Below are 21,069 nucleotides of genomic sequence, written 5' to 3' on the forward strand. Positions count from 1 at the left end.
TGGGACTGCACACTGTCCTTCGTGGTAACTGTTTGGGCGGAGAGTGCTGGGAAAAGTGCTTGGTGTGTGCGTTTAACAGCCTATAACTTGTGGATGGACTGCGTTCTTACTCTGCCTCTCTTCCCATCCAGGCCCAGATGAAAGATTATCAGCGTGAGCTCGAGGATACTCGTGTGTCCAGGGAAGACATCTTGAGTCAGGCAAAAGAGAATGAGAAGAAATTGAAGAGCATGGAAGCAGAGATGATCCACATGCAGGAGGTAAGGGCATTTGAGGTGCCAGGAGTTGAAAGGATACACGTACCTTGGCTGAAGGTGTGTGGTATAGAAGCATGCTAAAGAGCACTGAGCATGTGAGTAACTTAGTATCCATAGTCAACCTTGTATCTGGCTAGATTCTGTTGTGTAGGACAGGGCCAATAATTGTAAGGGTAAGACATCTGTATGAGGGAATGAATGGGATGCTTCTCCGCATACCCAGAAGTAAGGTATATGGATGCTCTGCTGCAAGTGTCAGTCTGCATCTGAATGACCCCTTTTGAAGGGGCTGTATTGATTACTTTTCAAAATATCGAGTTTGGATTTCTGGAACTTTTTTGCTGTCTGGAGGATGTTCAATTACAGTGATTCCTGTCATACAGAAAAATTGATATCCAAATTTCCAAGTTTTTTTGACCTGATAGGACAAGTGTTTTACGGAGTTGGAAATTGATACAGATTTCAAAATATCGTTGCAAACATCTCTTCAGGTTCAGAACTTCATGATCTGTTTTTTAATTTCAGGGTCCTCAGAGTATTGTTTCCATAGCAAAGTAAGAAAATAAGATTCAATGGCATGTGTAGCTGTAAATACACGTGATTTCATAAGTCCCCCATCTAGTGTTGGGCTCGGAGTGTTAAAAGTTGTTTTCCTTCAAAGAAGGTTTTCGAGTCACGGGATCGAGTGACTCCACCTCTTGGTAATACTGTGCATGGGCATCAAGTCCGTTGTTAGATTGTTTTCTTTGCTCCGTCCGGTTCAGATGTGTTTCTTCTCGCTCCAGGACATCTCGGTTCAGTATCTTCTGAACTTCTAACTTTCTATAAACGTTGGTATAGTTTTGATCACTTTTTTCCACTCTTACAGTCATTACGATTATTGTGGTCTGGGTCCATTTAATGCCCTTAGGTGTAACCTTGCCCGTTTTGGGCCTACTTCAACACATTGTAGTCAAACAATGTTAGGCTGATGGAACGTACTCGGTTTCGGTTCTGTCCTCTGTCATGCAAAGTTTCCCTACACTGATCAGCATTTGGTGTGTAAATCTGTGCCTATCTCCGGAACACAAGAGTCTGATGCTTGTAGATCATTTTGATCCAAAAAGACTCTTCAGGACTGAAGAGCGCATCGAATGGAGATGGAATCCAAGTCATCAGAACAGACATCCGACATCTTTGGAAAAAAAACATGCGTAAGAGGAAATAGGACAGCGTGTAGAAGTTTCAGATGTCAACAGCCAATCCATCCCACCAGCACAGTACGTGAGTACACCAGCCCAGTCACACCAAACAGACTCCTGCATCAGTCTTCGGCCCTCCACAGCCTTCAGGCCATAGTCAGACTTGAAATATACCTTTGGATGACCACCCCTCCCGTTCGACACCGAAACAAGAGACCAAAGTGCGTTTTCCATATACTAAACAGACTGCCACATCTGTTTCGGTACCGATCTGAAAATCAGACTTTTCCTCCTCGAAGAGGCAGCCCCATGGGATATATGTGACACAGGTCCCATTCTCCCTAATGACCCAGATTTATACCCAGCGAAGCAATCTCCCCCTGAAGATACCACTGTTTATAATAAAGTTCTAGCCAGGGCAGCTGCTTTTCATAACTTACAGTTGCATACAGAGCCTATTGAGGATGATTTTTTTGTTTTAATACTTTAACATCTACTCAGAGTACCAGTGGCTTCCTATGCTTCCAGGCATGCTTAGACATGCTGATGACATTTTAAAGAGCCTGTAAAAGCAAGAATCATTACACCTAAGGTTGATTTACCACTCTGCAGTGTTGGAATTACACCAACCTATCAAAAGGGCTGCCCTTTCAGGACTCTGCTTCAGATCACAACAGAAGCATCACAAATAGGTTGGGGAGCTCATCTCAACCTCACTATACAGGGGGGATGGGACTCAATTCAACAGACTTATCACATAAACTACTTGGAATTACTACAAATTATTCCTAGCACTCAAAGCTTTTCAGACACAAATCACACACAAAGTAGTGTTAATACGAACCGACAATAGGGCCACAATGTATTATCCCCAAATACAGTTGAGGGAGGGGGTGTGTGGCAGACAAACACATCTCAATTGTCCTTTTTAGCACACACAATGTGGAACTGGGCAATTGTCAGTCATATTAAATTACTGGCAGAGTATCTTCCAGGGATGCACAATTAATGAGCAGACTTCTAAAGCAGGACGCAGCAACAAGTCCACAAATGAGAATTCCACCCACAGGTGATTCAACAGTACTTCCAAATGTGGAGGACACCAGACAAATCTATTTGCCTCAAAAGAAAACTCAAATGCCTAAGCTTTGCATCCAGGTACCCACACCATCAATCCAAGGGCAATGCTCTATGGAACAACTGGTCAGGGATATTTGCTTACGCTTTTCCACCTCTCCCACAAATTCCTTCTCTGATAAAAAGATGAAACAAACCTCACTAAGATGCTCATAGCTTTCACCTGGGCCCCAGTGCTCATAAGTTTGTGCCCTGTATGTGTTCCCTGTGTGATGCCTAACTGTCTCACTGAGGCTCTGCTAACCAGAACCTCAGTGGTTATGCTCTCTGCTTTCCAAATTTGTCACTAACAGGCTAGTGAATAAATTTACCAATTCACATTGGCATACTGGTACACCCATATAATTCCCTAGTATATGGTACTGAGGTACCCAGGGTATTGGGGTTCCAGGAGATCCCTATGGGCTGCAGCATTTCTTTTGCCACCCATAGGGAGCTCTGACAATTCTTACACAGGCCTGCCACTGCAGCCTGAGTGAAAGAACGTCCACGTTATTTCACAGCCATTTACCACTGCACTTAAATAACTTATAAGTCACCTATATGTCTAACCTTCACCTGGTGAAGGTTGAATGCAAAGTTACTTAGTGTGTGGGCACCCAGGCACTAGCCAAGGTGCCCCCACATCGTTCAGGGCAAATTCCCTGGACTTTGTGAGTGCGGGGACACCATTACATGCGTGCACTGTACATAGGTCACTACCTATGTACAGCATCACAATGGTAACTCCGAACATGGCCATGTAACACGTCTAAGATCATGGAATTGTCACCCCAATGCCATTCTGCCATTGGGGGGACAATTCCATGATCCCCCGGGTCTCTAGCACAGAACCCAGGTACTGCCATACTGCCTTTCCAGGGTCTCCACTTCAGTTGCTGCTGCTGCCAACCCCTCAAAGGTTTCTGCCCTCCTGGGGTCCAGGCAGCCCTGGCCCAGGAAGGCAGAACAAAGGATTTCCTCTGAGAGAGGGTTACACCCTCTCCCTTTGGAAATAGGTGTGAAGTCTGATGAGGAGTAGCCTCCCCCAGTCTCTGGAAATGCTTTGATGGGCACAGATGGTGCCCATCTCTGCATAAGCCAGTCTACACCGGTTTAGGGATCCCCAGCCCTGGCACGAAACAGGACAAAGGGGAGTGACCACTCCCCTGACCTGCACCTCCCAGGGGAGGTGCCCAGAGCCCCTCCAGTGTGTCCCAGACCTCTGCCATCTTGGAAACGGAGGCGTCTGTGGCACACTGGACTGCTCTGAGTGGCCAGTGCCAGCAGGTGACGTCAGACTCCTTCTGACAGGCTCTTACCTCTCTTGGTAGCCAATCCTCCTTCTTAGGTAGCCAAACCTCCTTTTCTGGCTATTTAGGGTTTCTGCTTTGGGGAATTCTTCAGATACTGAATGCAAGAGCTCCCCAGAGTTCCTCTGCATCTCCCTCTTCACCTTCTGCCAAAGGATCCACCGCTGACTGCTCAGGACGCCTGCAAAACCGCAACAAAGTAGCAAGACGACTACTAGCAACCTTGTATCACTTCATCCTGCCGGCTTTTTCAACTGTTTCCAGCTGGTGCATGCTCTGGGGGTAGCCTGCCTCCTCTCTGCACCAGGAGCTCTGAAGAAATCTCCCATGGGTCGACGGAATCTTCCCCCTGCAACCGCAGGCACCAAAAGACTGCATCACTGGTCCTCTGGGTCCCCTCTCAGCACGACGAGCGTGGTCCCTGGAACTCAGCAACTCTGTCCAAGTGACTCCCACAGTCCAGTGACTCTTCAGTCCATGTTTGGTGGAGGTAAGTCCTTGCCTCCCCACGCTAGACTGCATTGCTGGGTACCGTGTGATTTGCAGTTGCTCCGGCTCCTGTGCACTCTTCCAGGATTTCCTTCGTGCACAGCCAAGCCTGGGTCCCTGACACTCCTTCCTGCAGTGCACAACCTTCTGAGTTGTCCTCCGGTGTCGTGGGGCTCCCTTTGGTGACTTCGGTGGACTTGGTTCACTTTTCTTCAAAGTGCCTGTTCAGGTACTTCTGCGGGTGCTGCCTGCTTCTGTGAGGGCTCCCTACGTTGCTTGGTGCCCCCTCTTTCTCCTCCTCCAAGTGGCGACATCCTGGGCCACAGCAGCACCCAAAAACCCTAACCGCGACCCTTGCAGCTAGCAAGGCTTGTTTGCGGTCTTTCTGCGTGGGAACACCTCTGCAAGATTCTTCGTGACATGGGACATCCATCCTCCAAAGGGGAAGTTCCTAGTCCTCTTCTTTCTTTCAGAACTCCAAGCTTCTTCCAACCGGTGGCAGCTTCCTTGCACCCTCAGCTGGCATTTCCTGGGCTCCTGCCCATTCTGGACCATGTCGCGACTATTGGACTTGGTCCCTTTGTCTTACAGGTACTCAGGTCTGGAAATCCACTGTTGTTGCATTGCTGGTGTTTGTTCTTCCTGCAGAATCCCCCTATCACGACTTCTGTGCTCTCTGGGGGTAGTAGGTGCACTTTACACCTACCTTTCAGGGTCTTTGGGTGGGCTATTTTTCTAACCCTCACTGTTTTTCTTACAGTCCCAGCGACCCTCTACAAGCTCACATAGGTTTGGGGTCAATTCGTGGTTCGCATTCCACTTTTGGAGTATATGGTTTGTGTTGCCCCTATACCTATGTGCTCCTATTGCAATCTATTGTAACTTTACACTGCTTGCATTACTTTTCTTGCTATTACCTGCATAATTTTGGTTTGTGTACATATATCTTGTATATATCTTATCCTCATACTGAAGGTACTCACTGAAATACTTTTGGCATATTGTCATAAAAATAAAGTACCTTTATTTTTTCGCACTTCTGTGTATTGTTTTCTTATGATATTGTGCATATGGCACCAGTTGTATAGTAGGAGCTTTACATGTCTCCTAGTTCAGCCTAAGCTGCTTTGCTATAGCTACCTTCTTTCAGCCTAAGCTGCTAGAAACACCTCTTCTACACTATTAAGGAATAACTGGACCTGGCACAAGGTGTAAGTACCTCTGGTACCCACTACAAGCCAGGCATAGTTTGGCTACTTAGAATTTCCATCATAATATATGGATATTCTAAAAGAAGCACGCAAACCGACAACTAGACAATGTTATGCAGCAAAATGGAAACATTTTGTCTACTATTGTCAGCCTTTAAAAAATTGATCCACTTAAAGCTCCAGTACAAGATATTGTTTGCTACTTGTTACACTTACAAAAAATAAACCTGGCATATTAATCTATTAGGATTCATTCATTTAGCAGCTGTAGCTGCTTACCTTAAAAACAGATAACATATGTCCCTGTTTAGGATTCCGGTTATAAAAGCCTTTATGGAAGGTCTTAAAAGGGTTATTCCACTTAGATTTCTTCCAGCCCCTGTGTGGAATCTTAAATTTGTACTCACAAAACTTGTGGGGGGGCCACCATTTGACCCCATGCATTATTGTACTCTACAGTTTCTGCCATGGGAAGTTGCTTTTAGTAGCAATTGCTTCTTTAAGAAAAGTTGGCGAAATTCAAGCGATCACTTTACAAGAACCTTTCTTTCAGATTCATAAAGACAAAGTAGTTCTTAGTACAAATCTACAATTCCTACCAAAGGTAGCATCACCTTTGTAGGAAGTTGGCTCTGTGCATGCTATTCCTTACTTTGAAATAGCACATACAGAGTCCAAGGGTCCCCCTTAGAGGTAAAATAGTGGTAAAAATAGATAATACTAATGCTCTATTTTGTGGTAGTGTGGTCGAGCAGTAGGCTTATCCAAGGAGTAGTGTTAAGCATTTGTTGTACATACACATAGACAATAAATGAGGTACACACACTCAGAGACAAATCCAGCCAATAGGTTTTTATATAGAAAAATATCTTTTCTTAGTTTATTTTAAGAACCACAGGTTCAAATTCTACATGTAATATCTCATTCGAAAGGTATTGCAGGTAAGTACTTTAGGAACTTCAAATCATCAAAATTGCATGTATACTTTTCAAGTTATTCACAAATAGCTGTTTTAAAAGTGGACACTTAGTGCAATTTTCACAGTTCCTAGGGGAGGTAAGTATTTGTTAGGTTAACCAGGTAAGTAGGACACTTACAGGGCTTAGTTCTTGGTCCAAGGTAGCCCACCGTTGGGGGTTCAGAGCAACCCCAAAGTCACCACACCAGCAGCTCAGGGCCGGTCAGGTGCAGAGTTCAAAGTGGTGCCCAAAACACATAGGCTAGAATGGAGAGAAGGGGGTGCCCCGGTTCCGGTCTGCTTGCAGGTAAGTACCCGCGTCTTCGGAGGGCAGACCAGGGGGGTTTTGTAGGGCACCGGGGGGGACACAAGCCCACACAGAAATTTCACCCTCAGCAGCGCGGGGGCGGCCGGGTGCAGTGTAGAAACAAGCGTCGGGTTTGTAATGGAAGTCAATGGGAGATCTAGGGATCTCTTCAGCGCTGCAGGCAGGCAAGGGGGGGGTTCCTCGGGGAAACCTCCACTTGGTCAAGGGAGAGGGACTCCTGGGGGTCACTCCTCCAGTGAAAGTCCGGTCCTTCAGGTCCTGGGGGCTGCGGGTGCAGGGTCTCTCCCAGGTGTCGGGACTTAGGATTCAAAGAGTCGCGGTCAGGGGAAGCCTCGGGATTCCCTCTGCAGGCGGCGCTGTGGGGGCTCAGGGGGGACAGGTTTTTGTACTCAGTCTTAGAGTAGTCCTGGGGTCCCTCCTGAGGTGTTGGATCGCCACCAGCCGAGTCGGGGTCGCCGGGTGCAGTGTTGCAAGTCTCACGCTTCTTGCGGGGAGCTTGCAGGGTTCTTTAAAGCTGCTGGAAACAAAGTTGCAGCTTTTCTTGGAGCAGGTCCGCTGTCCTCGGGAGTTTCTTGTCTTTTCGAAGCAGGGGCAGTCCTCAGAGGATGTCGAGGTCGCTGGTCCCTTTGGAAGGCGTCGCTGGAGCAGTATCTTTGGAAGGCAGGAGACAGGCCGGTGAGTTTCTGGAGCCAAGGCAGTTGTCGTCTTCTGGTCTTCCTCTGCAGGGGTTTTCAGCTAGGCAGTCCTTCTTGTAGTTGCAGGAATCTAATTTTCTAGGGTTCAGGGTAGCCCTTAAATACTAAATTTAAGGGCGTGTTTAGGTCTGGGGGGTTAGTAGCCAATGGCTACTAGCCCTGAGGGTGGGTACACCCTCTTTGTGCCTCCTCCCAAGGGGAGGGGGTCACATCCCTAATCCTATTGGGGGAATCCTCCATCTGCAAGATGGAGGATTTCTAAAAGTTAGTCACCTCAGCTCAGGACACCTTAGGGGCTGTCCTGACTGGCCAGTGACTCCTCCTTGTTGCTTTCTTTGTTCCCTCCAGCCTTGCCGCCAAAAGTGGGGGCCGTGGCCGGAGGGGGCGGGCAACTCCACTAAGCTGGAGTGCCCTGCTGGGCTGTGACAAAGGGGTGAGCCTTTGAGGCTCACCGCCAGGTGTCACAGCTCCTGCCTGGGGGAGGTGTTAGCATCTCCACCCAGTGCAGGCTTTGTTACTGGCCTCAGAGTGACAAAGGCACTCTCCTCATGGGGCCAGCAACATGTCTCTGGTGTGGCAGGCTGCTGCAACTAGTCAGCCTACACAGACAGTCGGTTAAGTTTCAGGGGGCACCTCTAAGGTGCCCTCTGGGGTGTATTTTGCAATAAAATGTACACTGGCATCAGTGTGCATTTATTGTGCTGAGAAGTTTGATACCAAACTTCCCAGTTTTCAGTGTAGCCATTATGGTGCTGTGGAGTTCGTGTTTGACAGACTCCCAGACCATATACTCTTATGGCTACCCTGCACTTACAATGTCTAAGGTTTTGTTTAGACACTGTAGGGGTACCATGCTCATGCACTGGTACCCTCACCTATGGTATAGTGCACCCTGCCTTAGGGCTGTAAGGCCTGCTAGAGGGGTGTCTTACCTATACTGCATAGGCAGTGAGAGGCTGGCATGGCACCCTGAGGGGAGTGCCATGTCGACTTACTCGTTTTGTCCTCACTAGCACACACAAGCTGGCAAGCAGTGTGTCTGTGCTGAGTGAGAGGTCTCCAGGGTGGCATAAGACATGCTGCAGCCCTTAGAGACCTTCCTTGGCATCAGGGCCCTTGGTACTAGAAGTACCAGTTACAAGGGACTTATCTGGATGCCAGGGTCTGCCAATTGTGGATACAAAAGTACAGGTTAGGGAAAGAACACTGGTGCTGGGGCCTGGTTAGCAGGCCTCAGCACACTTTCAATTGTAAACATAGCATCAGCAAAGGCAAAAAGTCAGGGGGCAACCATGCCAAGGAGGCATTTCCTTACACAACCCCCCCCCCCCCAAACGAAAGAGGATGAGACTAACCTTTCCCAAGAGAGTCTTCATTTTCTAAGTGGAAGAACCTGGAAAGGCCATCTGCATTGGCATGGGCAGTCCCAGGTCTGTGTTCCACTATAAAGTCCATTCCCTGTAGGGAGATGGACCACCTCAACAGTTTAGGATTTTCACCTTTCATTTGCATCAGCCATTTGAGAGGTCTGTGGTCAGTTTGAACTAGGAAGTGAGTCCCAAAGAGGTATGGTCTCAGCTTCTTCAGGGACCAAACCACAGCAAAGGCCTCCCTCTCAATGGCACTCCAACGCTGCTCCCTGGGGAGTAACCTCCTGCTAATGAAAGCAACAGGCTGGTCAAGGCCATCATCATTTGTTTGGGACAAAACTGCCCCTATCCCATGTTCAGAGGCATCAGTCTGCACAATGAACTGCTTAGAATAATCTGGAGCTTTTAGAACTGGTGCTGAGCACATTGCTTGTTTCAGGGTGTCAAAGGCCTGTTGGCATTCCACAGTCCAGTTCACTTTCTTGGGCATTTTCTTGGAGGTGAGTTCAGTGAGGGCTGTCACAATGGATCCATATCCCTTCACAAACCTCCTGTAATACCCAGTCAAGCCAAGGAATGCCCTGACTTGAGTCTGGGTTTTTGGAGCTACCCAGTCCAGAATAGTCTGGATCTTGGGTTGGAGTGGCTGAACTTGGCCTCCACCTACAAGATGGCCCAAGTAAACCACAGTTCCCTGCCCTATCTGGCATTTGGATGCCTTGATAGAGAGGCCTGCTGATTGCAGAGCCTTCAAAACCTTCTTCAGGTGGATCAGGTGATCCTGCCAGGTGGAGCTAAAGACAGCAATATCATCTAGATAAGCTGTGCTAAAGGACTCCAAGCCAGCAAGGACTTGATTCACCAACCTTTGGAAGGTGGCAGGGGCATTCTTTAAACCAAAGGGCATAACAGTAAACTGATAATGCCCATCAGGTGTGGAGAATGCTGTTTTCTCTTTTGCTCCAGGTGCCATTTTTATTTGCCAGTACCCTGCTGTCAAGTCAAAGGTACTTAAGAATTTGGCAGCACCTAATTTGTCTATGAGCTCATCAGCTCTTGGAATTGGATGAGCATCTGTCTTGGTGACAGAATTGAGCCCTCTGTAGTCCACACAAAACCTCATCTCTTTCTTTCCATCTTTGGTGTGAGGTTTGGGGACTAAGACCACTGGGCTAGCCCAGGGGCTGTCAGAGCGCTCAATTACTCCCAATTCCAGCATCTTGTGGACTTCCACCTTGATGCTTTCCTTAACATGGTCAGATTGTCTAAAGATTTTGTTCTTGACAGGCATGCTGTCTCCTGTGTCCACATCATGGGTACACAGGTGTGTCTGACCAGGGGTTAAGGAGAAGAGTTCAGGAAACTGTTGTAGGACTCTCCTACAATCAGCTTGCTGTTGGCCAGAGAGGGTGTCTGAGTAGATCACTCCATCTACTGTGCCATCTTTTGGGTCTGATGACAGAAGATCAGGGAGAGGTTCACTCTCTGCCTCCTGATCCTCATCTGTTACCATCAACAGATTCACATCAGCCCTGTCATGGAAGATGTAGGAAGTTGGCTCTGTATGTGCTATTTCAAAGTAAGGAATAGCATGCACAGAGTCCAAGGGTTCCCCTTAGAGGTAAAATAGTGGTAAAAATAGATAATACTAATGCTCTATTTTGTGGTAGTGTGGTCGAGCAGTAGGCTTATCCAAGGAGTAGTGTTACGCACTTGTTGTACATACACATAGACAATAAATGAGGTACACACACTCAGAGACAAATCCAGCCAATAGGTTTTTATATAGAAAAATATCTTTTCTTAGTTTATTTTAAGAACCACAGGTTCAAATTCTACATGTAATATCTCATTCGAAAGGTATTGCAGGTAAGTACTTTAGGAACTTCAAATCATCAAAATTGCATGTATACTTTTCAAGTTGTTGACAAATAGCTGTTTTAAAAGTGGACACTTAGTGCAATTTTCACAGTTCCTAGGGGAGGTAAGTTTTGGTTAGTTTTACCAGGTAAGTAAGACACTTACAGGGTTCAGTTCTTGGTCCAAGGTAGCCCACCGTTGGGGGTTCAGAGCAACCCCAAAGTCACCACACCAGCAGCTCAGGGCCGGTCAGGTGCAGAGTTCAAAGTGGTGCCCAAAACACATAGGCTAGAATGGAGAGAAGGGGGTGCCCCGGTTCCGGTCTGCTTGCAGGTAAGTACCCGCGTCTTCGGAGGGCAGACCAGGGGGGTTTTGTAGGGCACCGGGGGGGACACAAGTCCACACAGAAATTTCACCCTCAGCGGCGCGGGGGCGGCCGGGTGCAGTGTAGAAACAAGCGTCGGGTTCGCAATGTTAGTCTATGAGAGATCTCGGGATCTCTTCAGCGCTGCAGGCAGGCAAGGGGGGGATTCCTCGGGGAAACCTCCACTTGGGCAAGGGAGAGGGACTCCTGGGGGTCACTTCTCCAGTGAAAGTCCGGTCCTTCAGGTCCTGGGGGCTGCGGGTGCAGGGTCTCTCCCAGGCGTCGGGACTTTAGGTTCAAAGAGTCGCGGTCAGGGGAAGCCTCGGGATTCCCTCTGCAGGCGGCGCTGTGGGGGCTCAGGGGGGACAGGTTTTGGTACTCACAGTATCAGAGTAGTCCTGGGGTCCCTCCTGAGGTGTTGGATCGCCACCAGCCGAGTCGGGGTCGCCGGGTGCAGTGTTGCAAGTCTCACGCTTCTTGCGGGGAGCTTGCAGGGTTCTTTAAAGCTGCTGGAAACAAAGTTGCAGCTTTTCTTGGAGCAGGTCCGCTGTCCTCTGGAGTTTCTTGTCTTTTCGAAGCAGGGGCAGTCCTCAGAGGATGTCGAGGTCGCTGGTCCCTTTGGAAGGCGTCGCTGGAGCAGGATCTTTGGAAGGCAGGAGACAGTCCGGTGAGTTTCTGGAGCCAAGGCAGTAGTTGTCTTCTGGTCTTCCTCTGCAGGGGTTTTCAGCTAGGCAGTCCTTCTTCTTGTTGTTGCAGGAATCTAATTTTCTAGGGTTCAGGGTAGCCCTTAAATACTAAATTTAAGGGCGTGTTTAGGTCTGGGGGGTTAGTAGCCAATGGCTACTAGCCCTGAGGGTGGGTACACCCTCTTTGTGCCTCCTCCCAAGGGGAGGGGGTCACAATCCTAACCCTATTGGGGGAATCCTCCATCTGCAAGATGGAGGATTTCTAAAAGTTAGAGTCACTTCAGCTCAGGACACCTTAGGGGCTGTCCTGACTGGCCAGTGACTCCTCCTTGTTTTTCTCATTATTTTCTCCGGCCTTGCCGCCAAAAGTGGGGCCTGGCCGGAGGGGGCGGGCAACTCCACTAGCTGGAGTGTCCTGCTGGGTTGGCACAAAGGAGGTGAGCCTTTGAGGCTCACCGCCAGGTGTGACAATTCCTGCCTGGGAGAGGTGTTAGCATCTCCACCCAGTGCAGGCTTTGTTACTGGCCTCAGAGTGACAAAGGCACTCTCCCCATGGGGCCAGCAACATGTCTCGGTTTGTGGCAGGCTGCTAAAACTAGTCAGCCTACACAGATAGTCGGTTAAGTTTCAGGGGGCACCTCTAAGGTGCCCTCTGTGGTGTATTTTTCAATAACATGTACACTGGCATCAGTGTGCATTTATTGTGCTGAGAAGTTTGATACCAAACTTCCCAGTTTTCAGTGTAGCCATTATGGTGCTGTGGAGTTCGTGTTTGACAGACTCCCAGACCATATACTCTTATGGCTACCCTGCACTTACAATGTCTAAGGTTTTGTTTAGACACTGTAGGGGTACCATGCTCATGCACTGGTACCCTCACCCATGGTATAGTGCACCCTGCCTTAGGGCTGTAAGGCCTGCTAGAGGGGTGTCTTACCTATACTGCATAGGCAGTGAGAGGCTGGCATGGCACCCTGAGGGGAGTGCCATGTCGACTTACTCGTTTTGTCCTCACTAGCACACACAAGCTGGCAAGCAGGGTGTCTGTGCTGAGTGAGAGGTCTCCAGGGTGGCATAAGACATGCTGCAGCCCTTAGAGACCTTCCTTGGCATCAGGGCCCTTGGTACTAGAAGTACCAGTTACAAGGGACTTATCTGGATGCCAGGGTCTGCCAATTGTGGATACAAAAGTACAGGTTAGGGAAAGAACACTGGTGCTGGGGCCTGGTTAGCAGGCCTCAGCACACTTTCAATTGTAAACATAGCATCAGCAAAGGCAAAAAGTCAGGGGGCAACCATGCCAAGGAGGCATTTCCTTACACAACCCCCCCCCAAACGAAAGAGGATGAGACTAACCTTTCCCAAGAGAGTCTTCATTTTCTAAGTGGAAGAACCTGGAAAGGCCATCTGCATTGGCATGGGCAGTCCCAGGTCTGTGTTCCACTATAAAGTCCATTCCCTGTAGGGAGATGGACCACCTCAACAGTTTAGGATTTTCACCTTTCATTTGCATCAGCCATTTGAGAGGTCTGTGGTCAGTTTGAACTAGGAAGTGAGTCCCAAAGAGGTATGGTCTCAGCTTCTTCAGGGACCAAACCACAGCAAAGGCCTCCCTCTCAATGGCACTCCAACGCTGCTCCCTGGGGAGTAACCTCCTGCTAATGAAAGCAACAGGCTGGTCAAGGCCATCATCATTTGTTTGGGACAAAACTGCCCCTATCCCATGTTCAGAGGCATCAGTCTGCACAATGAACTGCTTAGAATAATCTGGAGCTTTGAGAACTGGTGCTGAGCACATTGCCTGTTTCAGGGTGTCAAAGGCCTGTTGGCATTCCACAGTCCAGTTCACTTTCTTGGGCATTTTCTTGGAGGTGAGTTCAGTGAGGGCTGTCACAATGGATCCATATCCCTTCACAAACCTCCTGTAATACCCAGTCAAGCCAAGGAATGCCCTGACTTGAGTCTGGGTTTTTGGAGCTACCCAGTCCAGAATAGTCTGGATCTTGGGTTGGAGTGGCTGAACTTGGCCTCCACCTACAAGGTGGCCCAAGTAAACCACAGTTCCCTGCCCTATCTGGCATTTGGATGCCTTGATAGAGAGGCCTGCAGATTGCAGAGCCTTCAAAACCTTCCTCAGGTGGACCAGGTGATCCTGCCAGGTGGAGCTAAAGACAGCAATATCATCAAGATAAGCTGTGCTAAAGGACTCCAAGCCAGCAAGGACTTGATTCACCAACCTTTGGAAGGTGGCAGGGGCATTCTTTAAACCAAAGGGCATAACAGTAAACTGATAATGCCCATCAGGTGTGGAGAATGCTGTCTTTTCTTTTGCTCCAGGTGCCATTTTTATTTGCCAGTACCCTGCTGTCAAGTCAAAGGTACTTAGAAATTTGGCAGCACCTAATTTATCAATGAGCTCATCAGCTCTTGGAATTGGATGGGCATCTGTCTTGGTGACAGAATTGAGCCCTCTGTAGTCCACACAAAACCTCATCTCTTTCTTTCCATCTTTGGTGTGAGGCTTGGGGACTAAGACCACTGGGCTAGCCCAGGGGCTGTCAGAGCGCTCAATTACTCCCAATTCCAGCATCTTGTGGACTTCCACCTTGATGCTTTCCTTAACATGGTCAGACTGTCTAAAGATTTTGTTTTTGACAGGCATGCTGTCTCCTGTGTCCACATCATGGGTACACAGGTGTGTCTGACCAGGGGTTAAGGAGAAGAGTTCAGGAAACTGTTGTAGGACTCTCCTACAATCAGCTTGCTGTTGGCCAGAGAGGGTGTCTGAGTAGATCACTCCATCTACTGTGCCATCTTTTGGGTCTGATGACAGAAGATCAGGGAGAGGTTCACTCTCTGCTTCCTGATCCTCATCTGTTACCATCAACAGATTCACATCAGCCCTGTCATGGAAGAGCTTAAGGCGGTTCACATGGATCACCCTCTTGGGGCTCCTGCTTGTGCCCAGGTCCACCAAGTAGGTGACCTGACTCTTCCTCTCTAGTACTGGGTAAGGGCCACTCCATTTGTCCTGGAGTGCCCTGGGAGCCACAGGCTCCAGAACCCAGACTTTCTGCCCTGGTTGGAACTCAACCAGTGCAGCCTTTTGGTCATACCAAAACTTCTGGAGCTGTTGGCTGGCCTCAAGGTTTTTGGTTGCCTTTTCCATGTACTCTGCCATTCTAGAGCGAAGGCCAAGTACATAGTCCACTATGTCCTGTTTAGGCTCATGGAGAGGTCTCTCCCAGCCTTCTTTAACAAGGGCAAGTGGTCCCCTTACAGGATGACCAAACAGAAGTTCAAAGGGTGAGAATCCTACTCCCTTCTGTGGCACCTCTCTGTAAGCGAAAAGCAGGCATGGCAAGAGGACATCCCATCTCCTTTTGAGTTTTTCTGGAAGCCCCATGATCATGCCTTTTAATGTCTTGTTGAATCTCTCAACCAAGCCATTAGTTTGTGGATGGTATGGTGTAGTGAATTTATAAGTCACTCCACACTCATTCCACATGTGCTTTAGGTATGCTGACATGAAGTTGGTACCTCTGTCAGACACCACCTCCTTAGGGAAACCCACTCTGGTAAAGATACCAATGAGGGCCTTGGCTACTGCAGGGGCAGTAGTCGACCTAAGGGGAATAGCTTCAGGATACCTGGTAGCATGATCCACTACTACCAGGATATACATATTTCCTGAGGCTGTGGGAGGTTCTAGTGGACCAACTATGTCCACACCCACTCTTTCAAAGGGCACCCCCACCACTGGAAGTGGAATGAGGGGGGCCTTTGGATGCCCACCTGTCTTACCACTGGCTTGACAGGTGGGGCAGGAGAGGCAAAACTCCTTAACCATGTTGGACATATTGGGCCAGTAGAAGTGGTTGACTAACCTCTCCCACGTCTTGGTTTGTCCCAAATGTCCAGCAAGGGGAATGTCATGGGCCAATGTTAGGATGAACTCTCTGAACAGCTGAGGCACTACCACTCTCCTAGTGGCACCAGGTTTGGGGTCTCTGGCCTCAGTGTACAGGAGTCCATCTTCCCAATAGACCCTATGGGTTCCATTTTTCTTGCCTTTGGACTCTTCAGCAGCTTGCTGCCTAAGGCCTTCAAGAGAGGGACAGGTTTCTTGTCCCTTACACAGCTCCTCCCTTGAGGGTCCCCCTGGGCCTAAGAGCTCAACCTGATAAGGTTCAAGCTCCAAAGGCTCAGTTCCCTCAGAGGGCAGAACTTCTTCCTGAGAAGAGAGGTTCCCTTTCTTTTGCTGTGTTGCAGTTGGTTTCCCAACTGACTTTCCTTTCCTCTTGGTAGGCTGGGCCATTCTTCCAGACTCCAGCTCTACTTGTTCACCCTGTGCCTTGCATTGTGCTCTGGTTTTCACACACACCAGTTCAGGGGTACCCAGCATTGCTGCATGGGTTTTTAGTTCTACCTCAGCCCATGCTGAGGACTCCAGGTCATTTCCAAGCAGACAGTCCACTGGGATATTTGAGGAGACCACCACCTGTTTCAGGCCATTGACCCCTCCCCATTCTAAAGTAACCATTGCCATGGGATGTACTTTTCTCTGATTGTCAGCGTTGGTGACTGTGTAAGTTTTTCCAGTCAGGTATTGGCCAGGGGAAACCAGTTTCTCTGTCACCATGGTGACACTGGCACCTGTATCCCTCAGGCCCTCTATTCTAGTCCCATTAATTAAGAGTTGCTGTCTGTATTTTTGCATGTTAGGCGGCCAGACAGCTAGTGTGGCTAAATCCACCCCACCCTCAGAAACTAGAGTAGCTTCAGTGTGGACCCTGATTTGCTCTGGGCACACTGTTGATCCCACTTGGAGACTAGCCATACCAGTGTTACCTGGATGGGAGTTTGGAGTGGAACCTTTCTTGGGACAGGCCTTGTCTCCAGTTTGGTGTCCATGCTGTTTACAGCTATGACACCAGGCCTTTTTGGGATCAAAGTTTTTACCCTTGTACCCATTGTTTTGTGAAGAGGCTCTGGGCCCACCCTCCTGTGCAGGTTTTTGGGGGCCTGTAGAAGACTCTTTACTATTTTTAGTTTTGGTTGTCTCATCACCCTTCCCCTGGGGAGTCTTTGTGACCCCTTTCTTTTGGTCACCCCCTGTTGAAGTCTTGGACACCCTTGTCTTGACCCAATGGTCCGCCTTCTTTCCCAATTCTTGGGGAGAAATTGGTCCTAGGTCTACCAGATGCTGATGCAGTTTATCATTGAAACAATTACTTAACAGGTGTTCTTTCACAAATAAATTGTACAGCCCATCATAATTACTTACACCACTGCCTTGAATCCAACCATCTAGTGTTTTCACTGAGTAGTCTACAAAGTCAACCCAGGTCTGGCTCGAGGATTTTTGAGCCCCCCTGAATCTAATCCTATACTCCTCAGTGGAGAATCCAAAGCCCTCAATCAGGGTACCCTTCATGAGGTCATAAGATTCTGCATCTTGTCCAGAGAGTGTGAGGAGTCTATCCCTACACTTTCCTGTGAACATTTCCCAAAGGAGAGCACCCCAGTGAGATCTGTTCACTTTTCTGGTTACACAAGCCCTCTCAAAAGCTGTGAACCATTTGGTGATGTCATCACCATCTTCATATTTAGTTACAATCCCTTTAGGGATTTTCAACATGTCAGGAGAATCTCTGACCCTATTTATGTTGCTGCCACCATTGATGGGTCCTAGGCCCATCTCTTGTCTTTCCCTCTCTATGGCTAGGATCTGTCTTTCCAAAGCCAATCTTTTGGCCATCCTGGCTAACTGGATGTCCTCTTCACTGGGGCTATCCTCAGTGATTTCAGAGGTGTTGGTCTCTCCTGTGAGGGAACCAGCATCTCTGACTATTATTTTAGGAGTCAGGGTTTGAGGGACCCTGTTCTCCCTAGATAGGACTGGTAGGGGGGAATTTTCCTCCAAGTCACTATCCTCTTCCTCTGAGTTGCCACCCTCAGAGGGGTTGGCCTTTTCAAACTCTGCCAAAAGCTCCTGGAGCTGTATTTTGGTAGGTTTGGGGCCCATTGTTATTTTCTTTATTTTACAGAGTGACCTTAGCTCCCTCATCTTAAGATGGAGGTAAGGTGTGGTGTCGAGTTCCACCACAGTCACATCTGTGCTAGACATTTTGCTTCTAAAAGTTGGAATACTTTTTAAGAATCTACAACTGGTTCTAGAATCTAATTCAAACTTTTACAAACTTTTAAACTCTAAAAGAAATGCTAAACAGGATCTAACACAAGGCCCTAGCAGGTCTTTTAAGAATTTAGAAAACTTTTCAAATTGCAAAAATCAATTTCTAATGACAATTTTGGAATTTGTCGTGTGATCAGGTATTGGCTGAGTAGTCCAGCAAATGCAAAGTCTTGTATCCCACCGCTGCCACCAATGTAGGAAGTTGGCTCTGTATGTGCTATTTCAAAGTAAGGAATAGCATGCACAGAGTCCAAGGGTTCCCCTTAGAGGTAAAATAGTGGTAAAAATAGATAATACTAATGCTCTATTTTGTGGTAGTGTGGTCGAGCAGTAGGCTTATCCAAGGAGTAGTGTTACGCACTTGTTGTACGTACACATAGACAATAAATGAGGTACACACACTCAGAGACAAATCCAGCCAATAGGTTTTTATATAGAAAAATATCTTTTCTTAGTTTATTTTAAGAACCACAGGTTCAAATTCTACATGTAATATCTCATTCGAAAGGTATTGCAGGTAAGTACTTTAGGAACTTCAAATCATCAAAATTGCATGTATACTTTTCAAGTTGTTGACAAATAGCTGTTTTAAAAGTGGACACTTAGTGCAATTTTCACAGTTCCTAGAGGAGGTAAGTTTTGGTTAGTTTTACCAGGTAAGTAAGACACTTACAGGGTTCAGTTCTTGGTCCAAGGTAGCCCACCGTTGGGGGTTCAGAGCAACCCCAAAGTCACCACACCAGCAGCTCAGGGCCGGTCAGGTGCAGAGTTCAAAGTGGTGCCCAAAACACATAGGCTAGAATGGAGAGAAGGGGGTGCCCCGGTTCCGGTCTGCTTGCAGGTAAGTACCCGCGTCTTCGGAGGGCAGACCAGGGGGGTTTTGTAGGGCACCGGGGGGGACACAAGTCCACACAGAAATTTCACCCTCAGTGGCGCGGGGGCGGCCGGGTGCAGTGTAGAAACAAGCGTCGGGTTCGCAATGTTAGTCTATGAGAGATCTCGGGATCTCTTCAGCGCTGCAGGCAGGCAAGGGGGGGGATTCCTCGGGGAAACCTCCACTTGGGCAAGGGAGAGGGACTCCTGGGGGTCACTTCTCCAGTGAAAGTCCGGTCCTTCAGGTCCTGGGGGCTGCGGGTGCAGGGTCTCTCCCAGGCGTCGGGACTTTAGGTTCAAAGAGTCGCGGTCAGGGGAAGCCTCGGGATTCCCTCTGCAGGCGGCGCTGTGGGGGCTCAGGGGGGACAGGTTTTGGTACTCAAAGTATCAGAGTAGTCCTGGGGTCCCTCCTGAGGTGTTGGATCGCCACCAGCCGAGTCGGGGTCGCCGGGTGCAGTGTTGCAAGTCTCACGCTTCTTGCGGGGAGCTTGCAGGGTTCTTTAAAGCTGCTGGAAACAAAGTTGCAGCTTTTCTTGGAGCAGGTCCGCTGTCCTCGGGAGTTTCTTGTCTTTTCGAAGCAGGGGCAGTCCTCAGAGGATGTCGAGGTCGCTGGTCCCTTTGGAAGGCGTCGCTGGAGCAGGATCTTTGGAAGGCAGGAGACAGGCCGGTGAGTTTCTGGAGCCAAGGCAGTAGTTGTCTTCTGGTCTTCCTCTGCAGGGGTTTTCAGCTAGGCAGTCCTTCTTCTTGTTGTTGCAGGAATCTAATTTTCTAGGGTTCAGGGTAGCCCTTAAATACTAAATTTAAGGGCGTGTTTAGGTCTGGGGGGGTTAGTAGCCAATGGCTACTAGCCCTGAGGGTGGGTACACCCTCTTTGTGCCTCCTCCCAAGGGGAGGGGGTCACAATCCTAACCCTATTGGGGGAATCCTCCATCTGCAAGATGGAGGATTTCTAAAAGTTAGAGTCACTTCAGCTCAGGACACCATAGGGGCTGTCCTGACTGGCCAGTGACTCCTCCTTGTTTTTCTCATTATTTTCTCCGGCCTTGCCGCCAAAAGTGGGGCCTGGCCGGAGGGGGCGGGCAACTCCACTAGCTGGAGTGTCCTGCTGGGTTGGCACAAAGGAGGTGAGCCTTTGAGGCTCACCGCCAGGTGTGACAATTCCTGCCTGGGAGAGGTGTTAGCATCTCCACCCAGTGCAGGCTTTGTTACTGGCCTCAGAGTGACAAAGGCACTCTCCCCATGGGGCCAGCAACATGTCTCGGTTTGTGGCAGGCTGCTAAAACTAGTCAGCCTACACAGATAGTCGGTTAAGTTTCAGGGGGCACCTCTAAGGTGCCCTCTGTGGTGTATTTTTCAATAACATGTACACTGGCATCAGTGTGCATTTATTGTGCTGAGAAGTTTGATACCAAACTTCCCAGTTTTCAGTGTAGCCATTATGGTGCTGTGGAGTTCGTGTTTGACAGACTCCCAGACCATATACTCTTATGGCTACCCTGCACTTACAATGTCTAAGGTTTTGTTTAGACACTGTAGGGGTACCATGCTCATGCACTGGTACCCTCACCCATGGTATAGTGCACCCTGCCTTAGGGCTGTAAGGCCTGCTAGAGGGGTGTCTTACCTATACTGCATAGGCAGTGAGAGGCTGGCATGGCACCCTGAGGGGAGTGCCATGTCGACTTACTCGTTTTGTCCTCACTAGCACACACAAGCTGGCAAGCAGGGTGTCTGTGCTGAGTGAGAGGTCTCCAGGGTGGCATAAGACATGCTGCAGCCCTTAGAGACCTTCCTTGGCATCAGGGCCCTTGGTACTAGAAGTACCAGTTACAAGGGACTTATCTGGATGCCAGGGTGTGCCAATTGTGGATACAATGGTACATTTTAGGTGAAGGAACACTGGTGCTGGGGCCTGGTTAGCAGGGTCCCAGCACACTTCTCAGTCAAGTCAGCATCAGTATCAGGCAAAAAGTGGGGGGTAACTGCAACAGGGAGCCATTTCTTTACAATGACCAAACAGAAGTTCAAAGGGTGAGAATCCTACTCCCTTCTGTGGCACCTCTCTGTAAGCGAAAAGCAGACATGGCAAGAGGACATCCCATCTCCTTTTGAGCTTTTCTGGGAGCCCCATGATCATGCCTTTTAATGTCTTGTTGAATCTCTCAACCA

The 21,069-nt window shown here is 48.7% G+C and overlaps 1 protein-coding gene across 2 annotated transcripts in view; it reads left to right on the forward strand.

The window, feature by feature from the left end:
* MYH9 (myosin heavy chain 9) overlaps nucleotides 1-21,069 on the forward strand; it is a 359,655-nt gene that overhangs the window by 228,049 nt on the left and 110,537 nt on the right. For both annotated transcript variants that reach the window (XM_069231188.1, XM_069231189.1), the window contains exon 35: nucleotides 132-260. In XM_069231188.1, the coding sequence (XP_069087289.1) occupies nucleotides 132-260 (129 nt within the window). The remainder of the gene's footprint in view (nucleotides 1-131; nucleotides 261-21,069) is intronic.

Source organism: Pleurodeles waltl, chromosome 4_2, assembly GCF_031143425.1.
Source record: "Pleurodeles waltl isolate 20211129_DDA chromosome 4_2, aPleWal1.hap1.20221129, whole genome shotgun sequence".
In the NCBI taxonomy this organism is placed as follows: Eukaryota; Metazoa; Chordata; class Amphibia; order Caudata; family Salamandridae; genus Pleurodeles; species Pleurodeles waltl.